Genomic DNA, 18392 nt, shown 5'->3' on the forward strand with positions numbered 1-18392 from the left:
TTCTCTGAGCCCACCTGGCAGTCATTACCTGCTCAACAGTGTCACAATTACTCTACTGCACTGGTTGAGCGCTAACACATCTCCCTTCTGACTCGGCTGTCAGCTTCCTCTGGATGGAGCCCTGTCTTGTTCGTTGTATACCCCTATTCAGTAATGAATGGACAAATCCATGTTTATTACTCATTTAAGATACAATGAATGGATAAAGAAGATGTGGCACATATATACAATGGAATATTACTCAGCCATAAAAAGAAACGAAATTGAGCTATTTGTAATGAGGTGGATAGACCTAGAGTCTGTCATACAGAGCGAAGTAAGTCAGAAAGAGAGAGACAAATACCGTATGCTAACACATATATATGGAATTTAAGGGAAAAAAATGTCATGAAGAACCTATGGGTAAGACAGGAATAAAGACACAGACCTACTAGAGAATGGACTTGAGGATATGGGGAGGGGGAAGGGTAAGCTGGGACAAAGCGAGAGGGTGGCATGGACATATATACACTACCAAACGTAAGGTAGATAGCTAGTGGGAAGCAGCCGCATAGCACAGGGAGATCAGCTCCGTGCTTTGTGACCGCCTGGAGGGGTGGGATAGGGAGGGTGGGAGACGCAAGAGGGAAGAGATATGGGAACATATGTATATGTATAACTGATTCACTTTGTTATAAAGCAGAAACTAACACACCATCGTAAAGCAACTATACTCCAATAAAGATGTTAAAAAAAAAAATACAATGAGCGCCCTTCTCCCACCCGTCCACGCATCACAGTGTTGGAAAGGACATTAGCTATCCGTTTCTTCTCACCTCCTACTGAAAAGACATAATGTCAATGGTGGTCATCTGACCAAAGGCACATTTTTCTTTATTTCTTTCAATACTAGCCAAGGTCAAGCAGCGTATTTTTGACCATAAATATTCCCCATGAATAAAGCAGTGAGTGGACTGGCACTGGGGGCAACCTCTCTTGTCACAGAGCCATGCCTCCCCCACCCTTCCTGTAATACAGTTTATGCTTTGTCCATAGTCATCCAGACACACCTTTCTCAACCCACTCCTGGCTCGAAAGTAACTTTTACCACAACAAGTAAAACTCTTCTCCTGGAGTATGTATTCTCAGTAAAAGAGAGTCCCTGATCACTTTTCATTGCCATACATATGTCAAGAGCTGATTCAGACAGGAAACATCAGTGTTTCCTTCCAATCGTAGTAAAGATATATCTTAGTTCACATACTCAGTAGTCAATGACTCAGACATCACTAGGGCCAAATCGCCTTCTTCTTTCTCTCTGAGCATGATGCCATCGTCATCTCTGTGGCTGGTTTTACAGACTTTTCTTCAATAGTGTGAGTCATGCCTGTTCTTCCTATGAGGAGTGCACACTGAATGATGCTACTGTGGTATAAGTGAATAGTGGTTAAACGTGTGCAGAAGGCTGCACCACTGGGTTCAGATCCCAGCTGTGGGGTCCACTATTGGTGTGACCTCCAGCAAGGCACTCAGCTATTCAAGTGGCTTAAGTTCCCTTTCCTGTTAGATGAAAAATACTGGTAGACACTCATTCACAGAGTTCTTATAAAGATTTAGTTAATGTATGTAAAGTGCTCAGAATACTGCCTGCCACTCAGTAAAGATTAGCGACTACATTAGTAGCTTTTTTTTTTTTTTTAACTTAAGGGCAAAAGTAATCAATTTCATATGAGACAGAATTATTTTGCTTTTAGTCTGAGAAATAAAACACTTGACTGGCTTCACCAAGAAGCCGGTGAGCTTTGTTTGAAAATAATGTGAAAGCCCCATAGCTTCATGCTACTACTTGACAAAGTTTCACAATAAACAATACATCAGGGAATAGGGGCAAATGAATAACTACACCAATACAATCTAATTTTCAGATAATGATTCTATTCACACTTTTTCTCTGGTTGGTTTACAAAATTATTATACTCAGACCTATATTAACCTTTGCGATTACTTATAATTAATACTGATGATATTATTCTCAGTTTCAGAATTTGCTATTTTCATTATACGTTTATGCTTTTATGAGCCACTCTTAACTCTTCACAAGATCCTTCTTGTGACTGGGACTATAATATAACCCAACAGTAAGAATGTAAAGTGCTGGTGACCTAAATGGGAAGGAAATCCAAAAAGAGGGGATATATGTATATGTATAACTGATTCATTTTGCTGTATGGTAGAAACTAACACAACATTGTAAAGCAACTGTACTCCAATAAAAATTAATTTAAAAAAGAATGAAAAATGCGAATTTAATAAATATAAGACCATAAAAATAATATTATTAATTGAGAAAAAACAACCAGGGCAGTTCTTGTGATACATGAGCCGCCTTTTTTTTTTTTTTAATTTTTAAAAATATTTACTTATTTATTTTTGGCTACGCTGGGTCTTCGTAGTCGCACACGGGCTTTTTCTAGTTGTGGCGAGCAGGGGCTGCTTTTCATTGCGGTGCGCAGGCTTCTCATTGTGGTGGCTTCTCTTGTTGCGGAGCACGGGCTCTAGGCGTGCAGGCTTCAGTAGTTGCAGCACGCGGGCTCAGTAGTTGCGGCATGAGGGCCCTAGAGTGCACAGGCTTCAGTAGTTGCAGCATGTGGGCTCAGTAGTTGCGGCATGAGGGCCCTAGAGCACATGGGCTTCAGTGCTTTAGGTGCGCTGGCTTGAGTAGTTGCAGCACGCGGGCTCAGTAGTCGCGGCACGTGGGCCCCAGAGCGCACAGGCTTCAGTAGTTGCAGCATGTGGGCTCAGGAGTTGTGGCACACGGACTTCAGTAGTTGCAGCATGTGGGCTCAGTAGTTGTGGTGCACGGGCTTAGCTGCTCTGCGGCTCGTGGGATCTTCCCGGACCAGGGCTCGAACCCGTGTCCCCTGCATTGGCAGGCGGATTCTCAACCACTGTGCCACCAGGGAAGCCCTCTACAGTTCCATCTTGAATTCCACATAAAATTAGAAACGACAATCACATATCATTTTAGCCTACATTTTGAGTATTTTATTTCACTAACTTGATGTCTTTTCCTCCTTTCTCAGCGTTACATCACCTTTTTTTCTCGTTCACATCTTTTCCACACTTTCTCCTCCACTCATTCCTTTGTCCTCCCCTGTCCTGCCTTTGAGATGCACCAATTTTCTTATGACCTAATAATCAAGCCACTACTATCCTTTCAGGCAGACACCAGACAAGCAAAAATAAAATTCTGGGAGCCAAGTGACCCAGGAGGCTGACTGATCTGAACATTGATAGCATGAAGCTTTTGTATTTCCCATATAAACATGCCTGTAATTTCACATGACTATAATAGAAGATTGACAACTGATTTCAGATTCGAGCTTGACTATGGACCCCACAGCTCACGTGTCATGGGTGCTACAAGCTGTGAGCCATATTTAGGATTGAAATAAAACCCGCAAAAACTCATGGCGTGGAGTGTGGAGCAGGTCAGAGGCTAGCATAATTTAAATTTTCAAAGGGTTGGCAGCCCTTGCTGCTGGGGAATCTGAGAGTTATAATTGTGATCTCAGGGTGACCACAAATTGCTTGAAGAAAAATGATTAGAGCCTGAAGATATTATTTTAAGAAAGAATATCTATGTTTAGTAGCCTTCAGTACGTGACAGAGGAGGGGCCTTGGCCTCTTAACATGGCACACTGGAAAGGATAAAATCTATTCCTAGAGCTAGGATCAAAGCTGTGTGAACTGAATTAGCCCAAATACATAACATAGTGACCAATTAAGATGTCTGTGTATAATCGATTATAGATGCCCTTTAAGAAAGGGCCAATTCCCCCAAAAGAAGACACAATTCACAAAAGCCTTTATTTGTCTTATAGGTGGGTCAAGAAAGCCACTCTTCAAAATCCATCATCTCATTCCATATTTGTTGGTAATGGCCACACAAAAGATGAAGTCTCCCAGTACTTTTCTATCTCCCTTTGAGAATCCATTTTTAATATCACCTTATATGATGGTTTTGATCTTGTCCTATGATACCCTAGGATGAGAACATACATTTAAAACTATACATGCACCAAAAAAATAAGGGAGTTTCTTGAGGGGTTCTGTACCCTACTCTTTTTCTTTCTTTTTTTTTTTTTAATAAGCTCTCTCTCTCTTTTTAATATTTATTTATTTGGCTGTGCTGGGTCTTAGTTGCGGCACGCGGGATCTTGTTTTAGTTGCAGCATGCAGGATCTTTAGTTGTGGCATGTGGGATCCAGTTCCCTGACCAGGGATTGAACCCGGGTCCCCTGCATTGGGAGCGCAGAGTCTTAACTGCTAGACAGCCAGGGAAGTTCCCCCACTCTTTTTCTGAGAGAGCAAAGTATTTAAAACTAAGTGAGTACAGAATATTAGAGAACCGTGATGCTCTGCAATGCATTTGGTGAGATACTTTCATTAAAAATCAGTTAACGGTTAACTACCAGTTAACAGTGAAAACTATTGTCTTCTTTCAGGATCTCCCCAACCACACAACAAGTAAGTATCTTATTTTCTGGGAATTAATGAATACGACGTATAGAAGATGGATGACAGGAAACACCAGATCAGGAAGGTACAGGATGAAGATGGAAAGAAGCTAAAAGGAAATCAGCTTGGACAGCTCTGCTGCACACACACTTAAAACAATCATTACACACGTTGACAGCCCCATGCGTTCGCTGCTGAACTGACTACTGAGGTCTTGGCACCTCCTTGCTTAAAGCTGTAATTCTGAAAACTGTAGTTTCTTCAGTGCTGTCTAGAAATTCCACCTTATTTGATTTCTCATTCAAATGTGATGTAAAGAACACACACAAGCTCCAGTGTAGAGGGTGTGTGGGGAAGTAAAGCAACTGCATATTATGAAAGGAAGAGAAGATGATCTTGCAAAAAAAATCCCACTGGCTACACAGCTTCATTTCTTTTAATTTAATGAGGCAAACATGTGGTACTGCATCCAGGGCTTCTTAGAAAATGATGTTTTAAATACAGGCATACCTCATTTTATTGCCCTTCACAGATTTTTTTTCTTAATTACAAATTGAAGGTTTGTGGCAGCCCTGCATCTAGCAAGTCGATCAGTGCCACTTTTCCAACAGCATTTGCTCACTTCGTGTCTCTGTGTCACATTTCAGTAACTCTCACAATATTTCGAACCTTCTCATTATTTTTTTAACATCCGTATTGGAGTATAATCGCTTTACAATGGTTTGTTAGTTTCTGCTGTATAACAAAATGAATCAGTTATACAAATACATACATCTCCATATCCCCTCCCTCTTGCGTCTCCCTCCCACCCTCCCTAACCCACCCCTCTAGGTGGTCACAAAGCACCGAGCTGATCTCCCTGTGCTATGCGGCTGCTTCCCACTAGCTATCTATTTTACATTTGGTAGTGTATATACGTCCATGCCACTCTCTCACTTCGTCCCAGCTTACCCTTCCCCCTCCCCGTGTCCTCAAGTCCATTCTCTAGTAGGTCTGCGTCTTTATTCCTGCCCTGCCCCTAGGTTCTTCATAACCAATATTTTTTTCATAGATTCAATATATATGCGTTAGCATGCGGTATTTGTTTTTCTCTTTCTGACTCACTTCACTCTGTATGACAGACTCTAGGTCCATCCACCTCACTACAAATAACTCAATTTCGTTTCTTTGTATGGCTGAGTAATACTCCATTGTATATATGTGCCACATCTTCTTCATCCATTCATCTGTCGATGGGCACTTGGGTTGCTCCCATGTCCTGGCTATTGTAAATAGAGCTGCAGTGAACATTGTGGTACATGGCTCTTTTTGAATTATGGTTTTCTCATCGTTCTCAGTGGTGAAAAACTGAAACCACTTCCTCTAAGATCAGGAATAAGACAAGGCTGCCCACTCTCACCACTATTATTCAATATAGTTTTGGAAGTTTTAGTCATGGCAATCAGAGAAGAAAAGGAAATAAAAAGGAATCCAAATTGGAGAGGAAGAAGTAAGACTGTCACTGTCTGCAGATGACCTTCTCATTATTATTACTTGTGTTATGGTGATCTGTGATCAGTGACCTTTGACGTTACTACTGCAAAAAGATTACGACTCGCTGAAGGCTCAGATGACGGTTAGCATTTTTTAGCAATAAAAGTGTTTTCAAATTAAGGTATGTACATTCTTTTTACATATAATTTTACTGCACACCTAGCAGACTATAGTATTATGTGAACATAACTTGTATTGCGCTGGAATACCAAAAGTTCATGTAATTTACTTTATTGCAATATTCGCTTTATTTGTGGTGATCTGGAGCCAAACCTGCAGTATCTCTGAGGTATGCCTGTATTCAGGCAAAACACTCAGATTTTAGGTCATCCAGAAAGGGTACTTGTAAGAATGAAAACATCCAGTGCTTCAGTGAGGCAAGGTCTTTCACTCATTAGTTGGTGGGACCACACACTGGCACAATCTTTCTGGAAGCCATTGGACAACAGGTATAGAAAATCTTAAAAGTACGCATCTTTTAACCCAACAATTCTGTGTATATGAGTTTATTCCAAGAAAATAATCGAGGATGTTTACAAATACTTAATAGTAGTAATAGCAGTAGCAGGAGTAATAACAACAGGTATCATTATTGGACTTGGTGTCAGGCGCTGCTCTAAGTAAACAGAGATGTGCCCTGCATGGGACCTGTAAGAATGCATCACTGGAAATACCCAAACACCCAGTAATAGCAGACAGATTGAGGACACTCTAGTAAATCATATTAAGGACTAAGTCAGTTATTATAAATACGTAAATTAAGTGTTGACACGTGTAAAATTATAATGAGAAGTATTATACAATGGTATGTTATGATTTAAATTTATGTATAATATAAAAGAAAATTACATTTTAAAACTATAAAAGGATTTATATTTTTTCACGATTCTGCATGAACTTGTATTGCTATTACTTATGTACTTATAAAACCAATACAATTCTTTGAAATCTAGAGGGTTATTTCTTAAAAAAAGATATTTCTAGCAATTTCAAAAATCCTCTAAAATGTCAAGCATATGACCGAGTATATGAAGAGAAGCAAGATGCACTACACGGATTATCCATAATTCTTGATACCAAGTGGTTAATGGTTTAGATGGTGACAGCGGAGAACTAGAAATTTTTTTACGAATCAGAAAGCAACATAGTTTGTATCTCCTCTGCAATCTTTGTGGTTATACAGTTTATTCCTTTAAGAACAATTAATTTTGGAGGTTCTGGTTTTAGGCAACATCACTGATTCTTCCAACTTGACACTGAGTCTCTACTAAGGCACAGAACAGGTACTGAAAGCCACGTTCTCACATGTTAAAAGCTATTAAGATGTACTATAATAAACACAGTACGATTCTGGCACAGGAACGGACCATGGAAGAAAATAGTGAGTCCTGAAATAGATTCAAGCATATATGGGCATTTGATATTAGACAAAGGTGGAATTTCAATTTAAATTGGAAAAAAGAGAGGAATTTTTTAAATAAATGGAATTGAATACCTGGAACAAAATAGAGTTGGACCCTTACATCACACCATGTACAAAACGAAATCCCAGATCTATAATTTTTTTCTGGAAGAAACTCAAAAACTATAAAGAAAAGGACATATTTCATTACATTCAGTGAAAAAATTTCACATCAAAGAGTATACCATGAACAGAATCAAATGACAAATGACGGCTTGGGGAAAATAGCTGTAACACATAAAGATAATAGCTCCCAGAAATTCCTAAGAAAAAGGCAAACAATCCCAGAAAAATGGGCCACTGATAAAAATGAGTAACAGAGGAAGCAATCCAATAAACACACCCTTGCTAGTAGTCATGAAAATAAAAAATGAAATAGTAGAAACGAGGTAGCATTTCTCACTGATAAGAATGGAAAAAATTCACACACTTGGTGTGTTACCTTTGGATGGTGGGATTTTAGGTGGTTTCCCATGGATTTCCTTATACTTTTCATTATGGTTTGAATCTGTTTTTACAATGAGTGCACTTTAATTATATAATAAAAAAGACAAAGCTAATTTTTATTTAAAAAGGAAATTTAAAAAATCAATTGTTGGGGAGTCTTGTTTAAATTAGCATCTCCTGATGCTGCCTCTACAGCTTCACACTACATTCCCATAAGGAAACAGAAAAATTGAAAACACGTCACATGGAAAGTTAGGTGACTGATGACCTCTTCCCAGAAACTGAAATTCTCACTAATTTTATGGCCTGTGGAGTTGGTTCGAAGAACATAATGAGTAGATCGCGTATATCGTGCTCTAGGATGGTCTGCCTGAGAATTTAGAGGGAGGTCATACCCTACTCACTGCCTTATGGTTAAGAAACGCAAGATCTACACCACAGAGAAGACTGGACAGCTTTCCCTCCAGGGCGCAGGTGATAGTTTTTGAAGCAGCCATCCCTTGTCTTTTAGAATCTCTCTTTTCTAGGTAGAAATTGTAATTTCTCACCAGAAAGCAAGCAGAGGTGCTGTAGAGAGGACTGAGAAAGGACGAGTCCTAGTAGGCGTGTATATCTGGAATTCAACCTTTTCTGTAAGAGCTGGGCCCTGGGGTGGGGAGGGACAGGGTGGGCCCCATCTTTGGCTGACAGAGCTGCAATAGGTGAAAGTCTGTGGGACACTGACAACTGTGAAAGAAGTAAACAAAATGCCGATGTAGATTTAAGAAGAGGATTCTACCAGCCAACAAGTGGAAAGAAAGTGAGTTCACGGTAGGGTGACTATTGTATCATTTGTTACCCATGCTGGGACACTTTGAGAGTGAAAGGTTTCCTACTAATATTTACAACAGACCACAGTCAGAAACCAGGACTGTCCCAACCAAACTGAGAGGCCAAGCCCTGAGTCTGGTCAATGTCTTGGATAGGTATGAAGAAGAAAGGCAAAGTATCAGATCTGCAACAACAAAAACTCCCACTGGTAAGTAGGGAAGATCAAAAGTAAGGATTTGAATATACAGTAGAACAGACGCATGAAAATAACTCACTACAGCAGACAAAAAACAGAGATTCACCTTGCAAATTTACAAGCTGTCTTGAGAAAGAAAACAGAACGGAGTAAAAGCAGTATTAAAAAAAAACAATTAATAGAAGGAAACTGTTCTAAGATGAAACAGAATTTAGTATTCCACTCCAAAAGTTTTCCTGAGTTCTAGGAAAAATAAATGAACGAGACCAACACTCAGAAACATCTTGGCAATTGGAAGGGAACTTTTATAATCTGCACATGATATAATCTTTTACCCAGAAAAACTAACAGAATCAACAAATGTGAATCAAGAAACGTTTCATTCTGGATACAGTTAAACCAACATAAGCCAATATTACTTCTCTATACCAACATTGACACATAGAAAATATAATAAAAACACAATAATAAAAGCACAGCAGCTACAAAAACAATAAAATATCTAGGAATTAACTATGAGTTCATAAGACCTAAGTCTAAAAGTCAATAAAATGATTTAAATAAGCTTATTCAATACTCTTAAGATGTTTTGATATTATAAAAATGTTAATCCTTTAAAATTAACCTATATATTCAATGCAATCCTAATAAAAAGTATTCTCGAATTTAAAGAACTCAATAAACACAGATTAAAATTTATATTACAGAATAAAGGTCTATGTATAGAATAATCAACCTCAATAAAGAAGAGTAGAGAAGATGGACTTATCCTACCATATACTAAAACACACTACAATGAAAACTACGTGGCAGTGGTATGAAAAGAGGCAGATACAGAAATGGAACAGAATAGAGCACTCAGAAACAGAATACATATATATGTATGTGTATATATATAAACTTCATACATAATAAAAGTGGCACCACAAATCAATAGGGAAACAACAGATTATTTAGTATTTAGATGGTATTGAGAAAACTTGCTCACCATATAGAAGAAAGTGAAATTGGTTTCCTAGAGAGAACCACATACATAGATGGATTCTGAATGGATTAAAGACGTAAATGTGAAAGGTAAAACTATATAGTTCATAGAAGAAAACATAGGATAGTACCTTTGTGACCTAGATACAAGGAAAGCCCTCTTAAATAAAATTCCAAGGCACAAAATATAAGGCCAAAAAAAAAAAGAATCCAAGAATTTGATTATGTCAAAATTAAGGATTCTCTTCAACAAAGCACATTAGAAAGTTCATTAGAATGCCGACAGAACAGGAGAATATATGTATGATATCTAAAGTGAATAGAGATTAATGTCTAAAATAGTCAAGGAATTCCTGCTAATCAACAAGAAAATGATACCAATTACAGTAGAAAAATGGATAAAAGATATGAACAGGCAGTTTACAGGAAACCCCAAAAAGCAAACAAGCATTTAATGAGATGCTCAAATTCAATGGTAATCAGAGAAATAGGAAGTAGAACAACAATGAGATATCATTATACTTACTAGTCTGGCAAAATTTAGGTACCTGGATGATACTGCTAAGGATGTGGGCACACAGTAACCTCTACATACAAACTGGTGATGTGCAAACCGGCAGACATTTTGGAGAGGAGCCTGGCACTACTTACGCCAATTAGGTCTACGTATACCCAATGACCCAGCCACCTTTCCCCTGATGGATATCCCAAGGACGTTCTCCTAGAGGAACACGATTTCTTTTTATATGCATATATAATTTTTTTACATTAAAATGGTTCAATCAGAAGGTATGGAAATGGGTAAGAGGGATAAAAAGAAATACCTGAGTGACTGAATGAAATGAGAAGGGGCCCTGCACAGATCAGTGATGACAGGTACCATGGTCTTACGAGGACCGCTGAGTCAGCACCGCACACCTTGGCAAGTGCTGGCGGTGGGTCGTGATGGGTGAGGGAGGTGGTCTCACACAGGCTGGCCAAGCTTGTAAATTATAAGATAGAAAAAGTCCTTTATGCAGTTAAGCTGAGGGAAACAACTCAGTTAACTGCAAGAGACAAAAACCAGACTGCTTCAGACATCTCTCTGTTTCTAAATACCAGAAGACAAAATAGCTTCAGAGCTTTGAGGATAAAATAATTTTGAGTTCACGCAGCCCAGTAAGTTTTCCATGTGTGGAGGCAACAGAAAACACTCTTAAGATATGCATAGATGCAAAAAAATACACCAGCGTGAACATTTCTTGAATCAAAGAAAACATTCAACTCATCTTTAAGAACATAAAAGTAAGGCCTTATCCTTATATGTAAAATATTAAATTACCTTTTGTAGAAAGAGGACAATCCTTACGAGCATCTGGGCACGGAGCTCTTCCAAGGTAAACAGTGTTTGGGGTGTTCGAATGAAAATTTTGGTCTTCCCATAAGCTACATCATCCTGAAAGCCACAATGTTTAATCAGTTTCTTGACAGCCTCTTTGTCTGAAGGGAGGTCATGGTTGGGCCAGGTGAATTCAGAGATCATTTTGTACCTGGATGAAAAAAAGAACAGGGCACGGGTTAAGGGAGAAAAACCATGTGGTATCAATAGATGCAGAAAAGCTATCCAATAAAATTCAAGATGCTTCATAGAAAGAAAGAAAAAAAAAACTTCTTAGCAAACTAGGAATAGGGATGAGTTTCATTAGCCTGATAAGAGTCATAGAAAAAGGCTTCAATAAAATACAACACTCCTTCAATAAAATACAACACTCACTAAACAAGGATTAGAAGGATATTCCTTAATTTAATAAAAGCTATTTGCCAAAAACTTGCAGCAAATATTATTTGTAATGTGGCAACCTTGGAAGCATTGTCTTTACAAACAGAAACAAGAAAAGGATGCCTCTGTCATGGGTTTTTGAACGGGTAAATGACTGGGGAAGGAACAAAACATCACTTATGAACAATATGACTCGCTTCAAAGGACATCAAGCAGATCTTCAGATAAAGTATCATCGCTAAAAGAAAACTAAGCACAGTTCTGCACATAAGGTCAATACACAGATCATTTGCAATTCTACATACAAGCAGCCAACAGTTCCTCCGTATGCGGCCCTCTCATAGGTTAGTGTGAGGGTGACCGTGAGTAAGACAGTAGTCACAGAGTCTCAGCCTTTTGTAGCCTAATCTCACGAGCGACATCCCATCACTTTTGACACATTCCATTTGGCTAGAAGCAATTCACTAGGGCCAGCCCACACTCACAGGAAGGGGATTACACAGGCATGAATACCAGTAGGTGGGGATCACTGGGACCAGCTTAGAAGGCTGCCTACTGCAGTACTTCTCCTCCACCCTTGGTGCAAAGTTGTTTAATCCATGTAGTCAAATTTAGTAATGTTTTTCACATACTGCATCTTAACCTTAAGACATAGCGAGAAAGGCTTTCCTCACATTCAGGTTACAGAGTAATTCACCTACGGGTTCTTCCAGTACTTATATGTTTTCACATTTTACGTTTAGATCTCTGGTCCCTTTGGAGTTTATTTCGATACGGATCCAACTTTTTTTTTAAATTTTTTATTGGGGTATAATTGCTTTACAATGGTGTGTTAGTTTCTGCTTTATAACAAAGTGAATCGGTTATACATATACATATGTTCCCATATGTCTTCCCTCTTGCGTCTCCCTCCCTCCCACTCTCCCTATCCCACCCCTCCAGGCTGTCACAAAGCACCAAGGTAATATCCCTGTGCCATGCGGCTGCTTCCCACTAGCGGATCCAACTTTTGACAAAAGGCTATTTCCGATGTTATTTACTAACACGTCTGTCTTTCTCCCTCCGATTTAATATGCCATTTTATCATATGCTAAACTTTCATATGTGCTTCGGTTCATTTCTGGGCTGTCTGGTCTGTTTCATTGCTTTGTCTGTCCCTCGGCCCCATCAGTATTGCAAATGTCTAATTATAGATGTTATAAGTATATTTTAATATCTGGTGGTCTTTTCTCCTTCTTTTCCTTTTTAAAGGTATTTCTCGATATTCCTATGTATTCATTTTTCTATATGAACTTTAGAGTCAATTTGCATAGTTCCAGGGAAAAACAATCACAAAACAAAAGAATCCTTTCTGGTATTTTTATTGGGTTCCCATGTTAAATTCATTAAATTTAGCTTTGACGTTGAGTTGTCCTATCCAAGAACAAGGGGTATCATTCCATTAGTTCAAGTCTACTTTCGTGCCTTTCAGGAGTCTTCATGTTCTCCTCCTAGGGCTTTACACATTTCTGGTTAAGACGCTATGTATCTAAGGGGCATCTGATCCCTTCTTCTTGATGTCTCTCTCTTTTCCTGATTTCCATCTTAGCTTCCACAACAGCACACTCTCCCTAGCTTCCTTCTGTCTCTCTGGATATCTCTTTTCAATCTCATTTTCTGGCAACTCCTCATTCCTGGACCCCCAAATGTTGGAGTGTCCCAGAGCTCATATCAGGCCCCCTTCTCTCTATGTACAACCTCCCACATCGCTTCATCTATTCCATCCACTTTGTTTTTCAACTCATGCATTTACTATCCCAAGCCCACTTCTCAGTTCTGAGCTTCAGACTCACATATCCAATGCCTATATAGACCTAAAGGTATCTTAAATTCCTCTTTCAGTCCTTCCTACCTCAATGTCCTCAGTTACTAAAGCCAGAATCCTGGGAGTCATATTTGATCCCTTCTCTTCTCTATCATTCCTTCTAATCCATCATCAGGTCTATTGACTCCACCTCCAAAATATATTTAAAATTCAACTATTCTCATCTTTACTGCTACAATCCTAATATACGCCACCATCAAGTTTACTACAGTAGACTCCTAACTTGTTTTCCATTTCCTCTTCAACCCATTCTGCATATTTAGCAGCCAGAGTAGTATTCCAAAGAGCCTCACCTCATCTTTATCTTTTACGCCTGCTTTCGTTATTCTACTCCAGTCGCCTTGGCCTTCTTTAGGGTCCTGTAATGCGGTTGCCGCCTCTTTCTTGCTTTGGAGACTTTGCATATGCTGTTCCCATTGCCTGGAATGCTTTTTAATCTACTCTTTGAAAGGCTGAGACTCCTCATAGTCTGTTTTTGATTCTCCTTCATCAACCATCAACCCTCACCCCCATTATTCCTCTCTAGGGCAGCCAGATGGGTTTCTTTTCCTCACACCATTCATCACAGTTTGTAATCATATTGATTTGTGTGTTTGTCTGTTGAATGTCAGTCTATGGGTACCACGAAGGCAGGGATTTTGTTTTGTTCCCCGCTATACGCCATGTGCCTATCGTGTTGTCCACCATACGATGAGGAATGAGATATCCACTGAATGAAAGAATGGAAGAAAATACATTTAAATGTCTAGTCACTTGCCAGATAGAGACAGAAACAGCAACCAAAGAGTTCTAATATGAAGAGAAAGGTAATATTAAGTGACGTCACGTGAAAAAAGGAAATAAAATCTAAAAACTTCCAAATTCATTATAGAACTATCGATAGAATAAGAGTCAACAGGGAGTAATGGCATTTGTTTAAAGTTTTAGGCGTGTTGCAGAAACTAGAAGCAATCCTACTGCCACACTGCTCAGCTAACACATCAGGGTAACGGCGCCCTTCCTTTCTTCCTGACGGTCAAGGGCATGCCCCAAGTTCTTCAGCAAACCAGCACCCTGAACTTGCAAATTAAAAAGCTAAATTCAGCTGCTTTCTGACAACCAGTTTTACCTCCCTGAAAGACTTCAGCAGCTTTTAAGGTTATCAGTACATTTAAAATCCTTCTCTCTCTTTTTCAATAAAAGAATGAAAATGAAAGTGACAAGTAGAAATTTAGGTTCAAAGCTAGCTTACAAAAAATCTGCAGAATCTAAAAGCACAAACTCATTGCAGAAAATATTACTTTTTCTCCCACCAGGACTGAAAAGATTCATCCAATGTCCTACACACCTTCCATCCTACCCCATGTCCCACTGTTAATTAGTTCAATCAGTATGACATTAAAATAAAATGTCAGTTTTTCAATGTGAACAAACTCATTTTACGTAAAGTGGCAGATAAACACAGCCTGCAGAGGAGGGACAGGCCATCTTCCCAGATGCACATCCCACCATCTCATCCAGCGCTCTTCCTAGATGACTCTAGTAGAGAGGACCTAATCTCGACTTAGATAGTCATCAACTGGAGAGACTTCAGTCTTTCCACAGTGCTGTCTTTTAAAGGGCAAAGTCTGACACTTTTATTGTGATTATTAATATGTTTCAATTTTCTCAACTTCTCATTTAATGTTTTCTATTAATTGTGCTTTCTCTTTGTTGCTTTTTACCCTATTTTCTCTCAGGCAGACTGAGTTTTCTTTATGCCATTTTGTTCCTTCCTCTGATAAAGCCGCACATTCGGTTGTGAGGCGGTGCGCCGTTAAGGACGATAGGTTCAGGGGCCACCTGCCTGAGTTCAGACACGGCTACGCCACTACTTGGCTCCGGGACCTGAGGCAAGTTCCTCACCCTTCGTGTGTCTCGGTTTCCTCATCTGCATAAAATGGCGGTAACACACTCTCCTCATCTGGCTGTCGGCTTTAGGGACAGACTACACGCGGACTGTTTAAAACAGTGCCGGGTACATATGGTGTGAGCACTTCACAATGTCAGCGCTATTATTATTAGCGTTCTGAAAAATTAAATATGTAAAAATTTATTTATGTAAAAATACACCCTTTTTCCTGTCTAGTTAATTAACATCTATATTCTTCCCATAAGGAGTACAAAAGTCTTTACTTCTCTATATTTCTCACCACTATTTTAATTTTTGTTGCAAATGATGACTACAGACTTCTTTTTCCTCCTTACAGTCAATACTTGTTCAGATTTCACAAAAAGTTTTACCTACTTATTTGTTCGATGTTGCTTTTTTGCATTCCATATTTTCCTCCTGCATTTATTCTCCCTTTTGCTAAAGTATACCCTCTAGAGATTTTTCAGAGGGTCTATGACCCTCTCAGAATAGTAAACTTTCTGAGCCTATATATGTCAGAAAACGTTTTTATTTTGCCCACACTCTTGAATGATAACTTGGCATGGAATAAAATTCTAAGCATAAACTTCATTCCCCTTCACTGTGAAGATACTGCTCCTTTGTCTGTTTACACTGACTGTTGCTAATGAGAAGTCTGATGTCAGTGTGAGTCTCATTCCCTCATGGGTAGTTTGCTTTTCTTCTTGGGAGCTCTAAGCATTTTTATTTATGTCTAACATTCTGAAAGTGAACATAATGTACTTAAGTTTCATTAAAAAACTTCATATGTTTTACACTCAGTGTATTCTTTCATTCTGACCCCTAGACTCTTCTTTCCTTCTGGAGCTCCAGTTAGATGGCTTCTGGCTCTCCTGGATCAACCTTATACGCAGCTTGACCTTTCTTTAGTACTTCCCATCTCTTTTTCTTTGTGATGAGGTCTGGATGAAGTCTTCAGCTTGATCTTCTAGCTCACTAAGTTGTTTAAAGGAAGTTTAGTCAAGAAAAAAATTTTTCTAATTGTGGTAAACTTTATGTATAGTAAAATGCACACATTTAAGTACACGAATCAGTAAGTTTGAAAAGTGTGTACACCCATGGAACTGACATGCCAATCAAGATACAGATCATCTCCATAATCTCAAAGAGTTCCCCCATTGCCCTTCCCCCTTTCCAGTCAACCCCCAACCCAGAGCAAAGCACTGCTCTGATTTCTATCTGTTCTTAAACTTCGTGTAAATGGCAGCATCAAGAAATTACTCTTTGGCGACTCCTTTTCAGCATAATGTTTTACTCATCCACGTTGTTGCTGTATTGGCCACTCATTCTCTTCAATCCTGATGAGTAACCACTGTATGATGACACTACAAATTGCCGACTCCTTCTCCTGGTGGACAATTCACTCTTTCATTGTGCTTGATCTGGTTTTCATTTTCTAAATCTCTAATCAGTTCTTTTTAATAACTACCTGTTCTTGTTTCTAACTTTGTACTCCTATTTTAGGACCATAATTCTCTCCTTTATCTCTTGGAGAATAGGAAATAGGTTTATTCTAATGTCTTTCACTCCTTGCTCTGGTCCCTTGGGGGTGAGGTTTTTTATTTGTTGAGCTTATTGTCTCCTTTTCATTGGTCTGGCCTTTCTCAGATGTTTAACTGTTATCTCGTCTCCTTTCCCAGAGTCCTTCTACGTACGTGTACATCTTGGCCTTTGTTGGCCTCTTGTTAGGCGGCTATCTTGGCCAATATACCTATGATGTCTCCGTTACAGTTGCTGAGGTGGTTACTTGCACTGGCCATTAACCTCCCGGTGCGGCAGCTGGGTAAACTCCAGCACAGTAGCTGAGATGCTTCCTGAATGGCAGCTCAAGCCTCACAAGGCAGTCTTTCCTTCAAACTGTGACCTCGGCTTACTCCTGGGCCTTCATGTCCGCTTCATACTGTATTTAGGAGTGATTCACATCTTTAAGGTTCACTGAGAATCCCCCTTTTGATTCCATAGTGCGGCTACGCATTAACGTGGCTTTAAATACACGTATTTCTTATTATTGGGGGATGTTCTGGAGTGGGAACGGGAGATTTAAGCTTGTACTCCTAAGACCATCATATTTGAAATTCACAGGTTCTTTTTAATCTTTTCTATTTTTACATGAGCATTAGAAAACAGAATCCAATCCTTATAGCATGTCTTTCATGCCAAAAAACACACCAAACATCCTGAGTTGAAAGTAAAATAGGTGCATAGAGAGATTACGAGTGAGGACACGCACTTGCAAAGTCCTTGTCCCCTCCAGGTCGAGCTTGCTTATTCTCTTATTTCAACTTCTTTCCATGGCTTCTATTATCATGGTGTCATGATCATATATTTTTAGTTAGATAAATATATATTTTAGGTAAATATACTTTTAGTTCAGCCCCATCCTATAGTTACCCATTCCCACCCTGCTCATTCTAATATTCAACTTCTGCTGATCTTATATACGTGACAACACAAAAATCAATACTGCAATTGAGTAATTGCTAGAATTCTGAGTAATGACAAGGGACTAACAATCTTCCTATTAATATAATTTGACACTGTTTGAAGTCAAGACTCAGAATGAACACATCTCTACTCATGACAACACTCCTACTCTACAGCCTCAATTTAAAAAAAACCAAGTTTCAAGAACAGTATGATTTCAATAAGGAAAATGATCAGTTTTGAGCATACATAACCTTTTGATCAGTATAAAACTGTTTCAATTTTCTAGGCTATTCTGCTATAAAGTTTTATTCATTCCAAGAGTCTCCAATTAGTGTAAATCCCTTTCACTTCTTCTTCTTCTTTTTTTTTTTTTTTCTTGCGGTACGCGGGCCTCTCACCGTGGTGGCCCCTCCCGTTGCGGAGCACGGGCTCCGGACGCGCAGGCTCAGCGGCCATGGCTCACGGGCCCGGCCGCTCCGC

At 39.2% G+C, this 18392-nt stretch overlaps 1 protein-coding gene across 11 annotated transcripts in view; it reads right to left on the bottom strand.

Annotated features, from left to right (window-relative positions):
- Positions 1 to 18392, bottom strand: part of MYO1D (myosin ID) — a 344153-nt gene that overhangs the window by 180458 nt on the left and 145303 nt on the right. For all 11 annotated transcript variants that reach the window (XR_016388918.1, XM_089900792.1, XM_089900794.1 and 8 more), the window contains one exon: positions 11254 to 11461. Coding sequence is in view for 10 of the 11 variants with exons in the window: in XM_089900792.1 (XP_089756918.1) it covers positions 11254 to 11461 (208 nt within the window). In the remaining variant the exon portion in view is untranslated. The remainder of the gene's footprint in view (positions 1 to 11253; positions 11462 to 18392) is intronic.

This window comes from Delphinapterus leucas, chromosome 19 (genome assembly GCF_059928025.1).
Source record: "Delphinapterus leucas isolate spDelLeu-1000000601 "Yukka" chromosome 19, BTC_Dleu_Yukka2, whole genome shotgun sequence".
Classification (NCBI taxonomy): domain Eukaryota; kingdom Metazoa; phylum Chordata; class Mammalia; order Artiodactyla; family Monodontidae; genus Delphinapterus; species Delphinapterus leucas.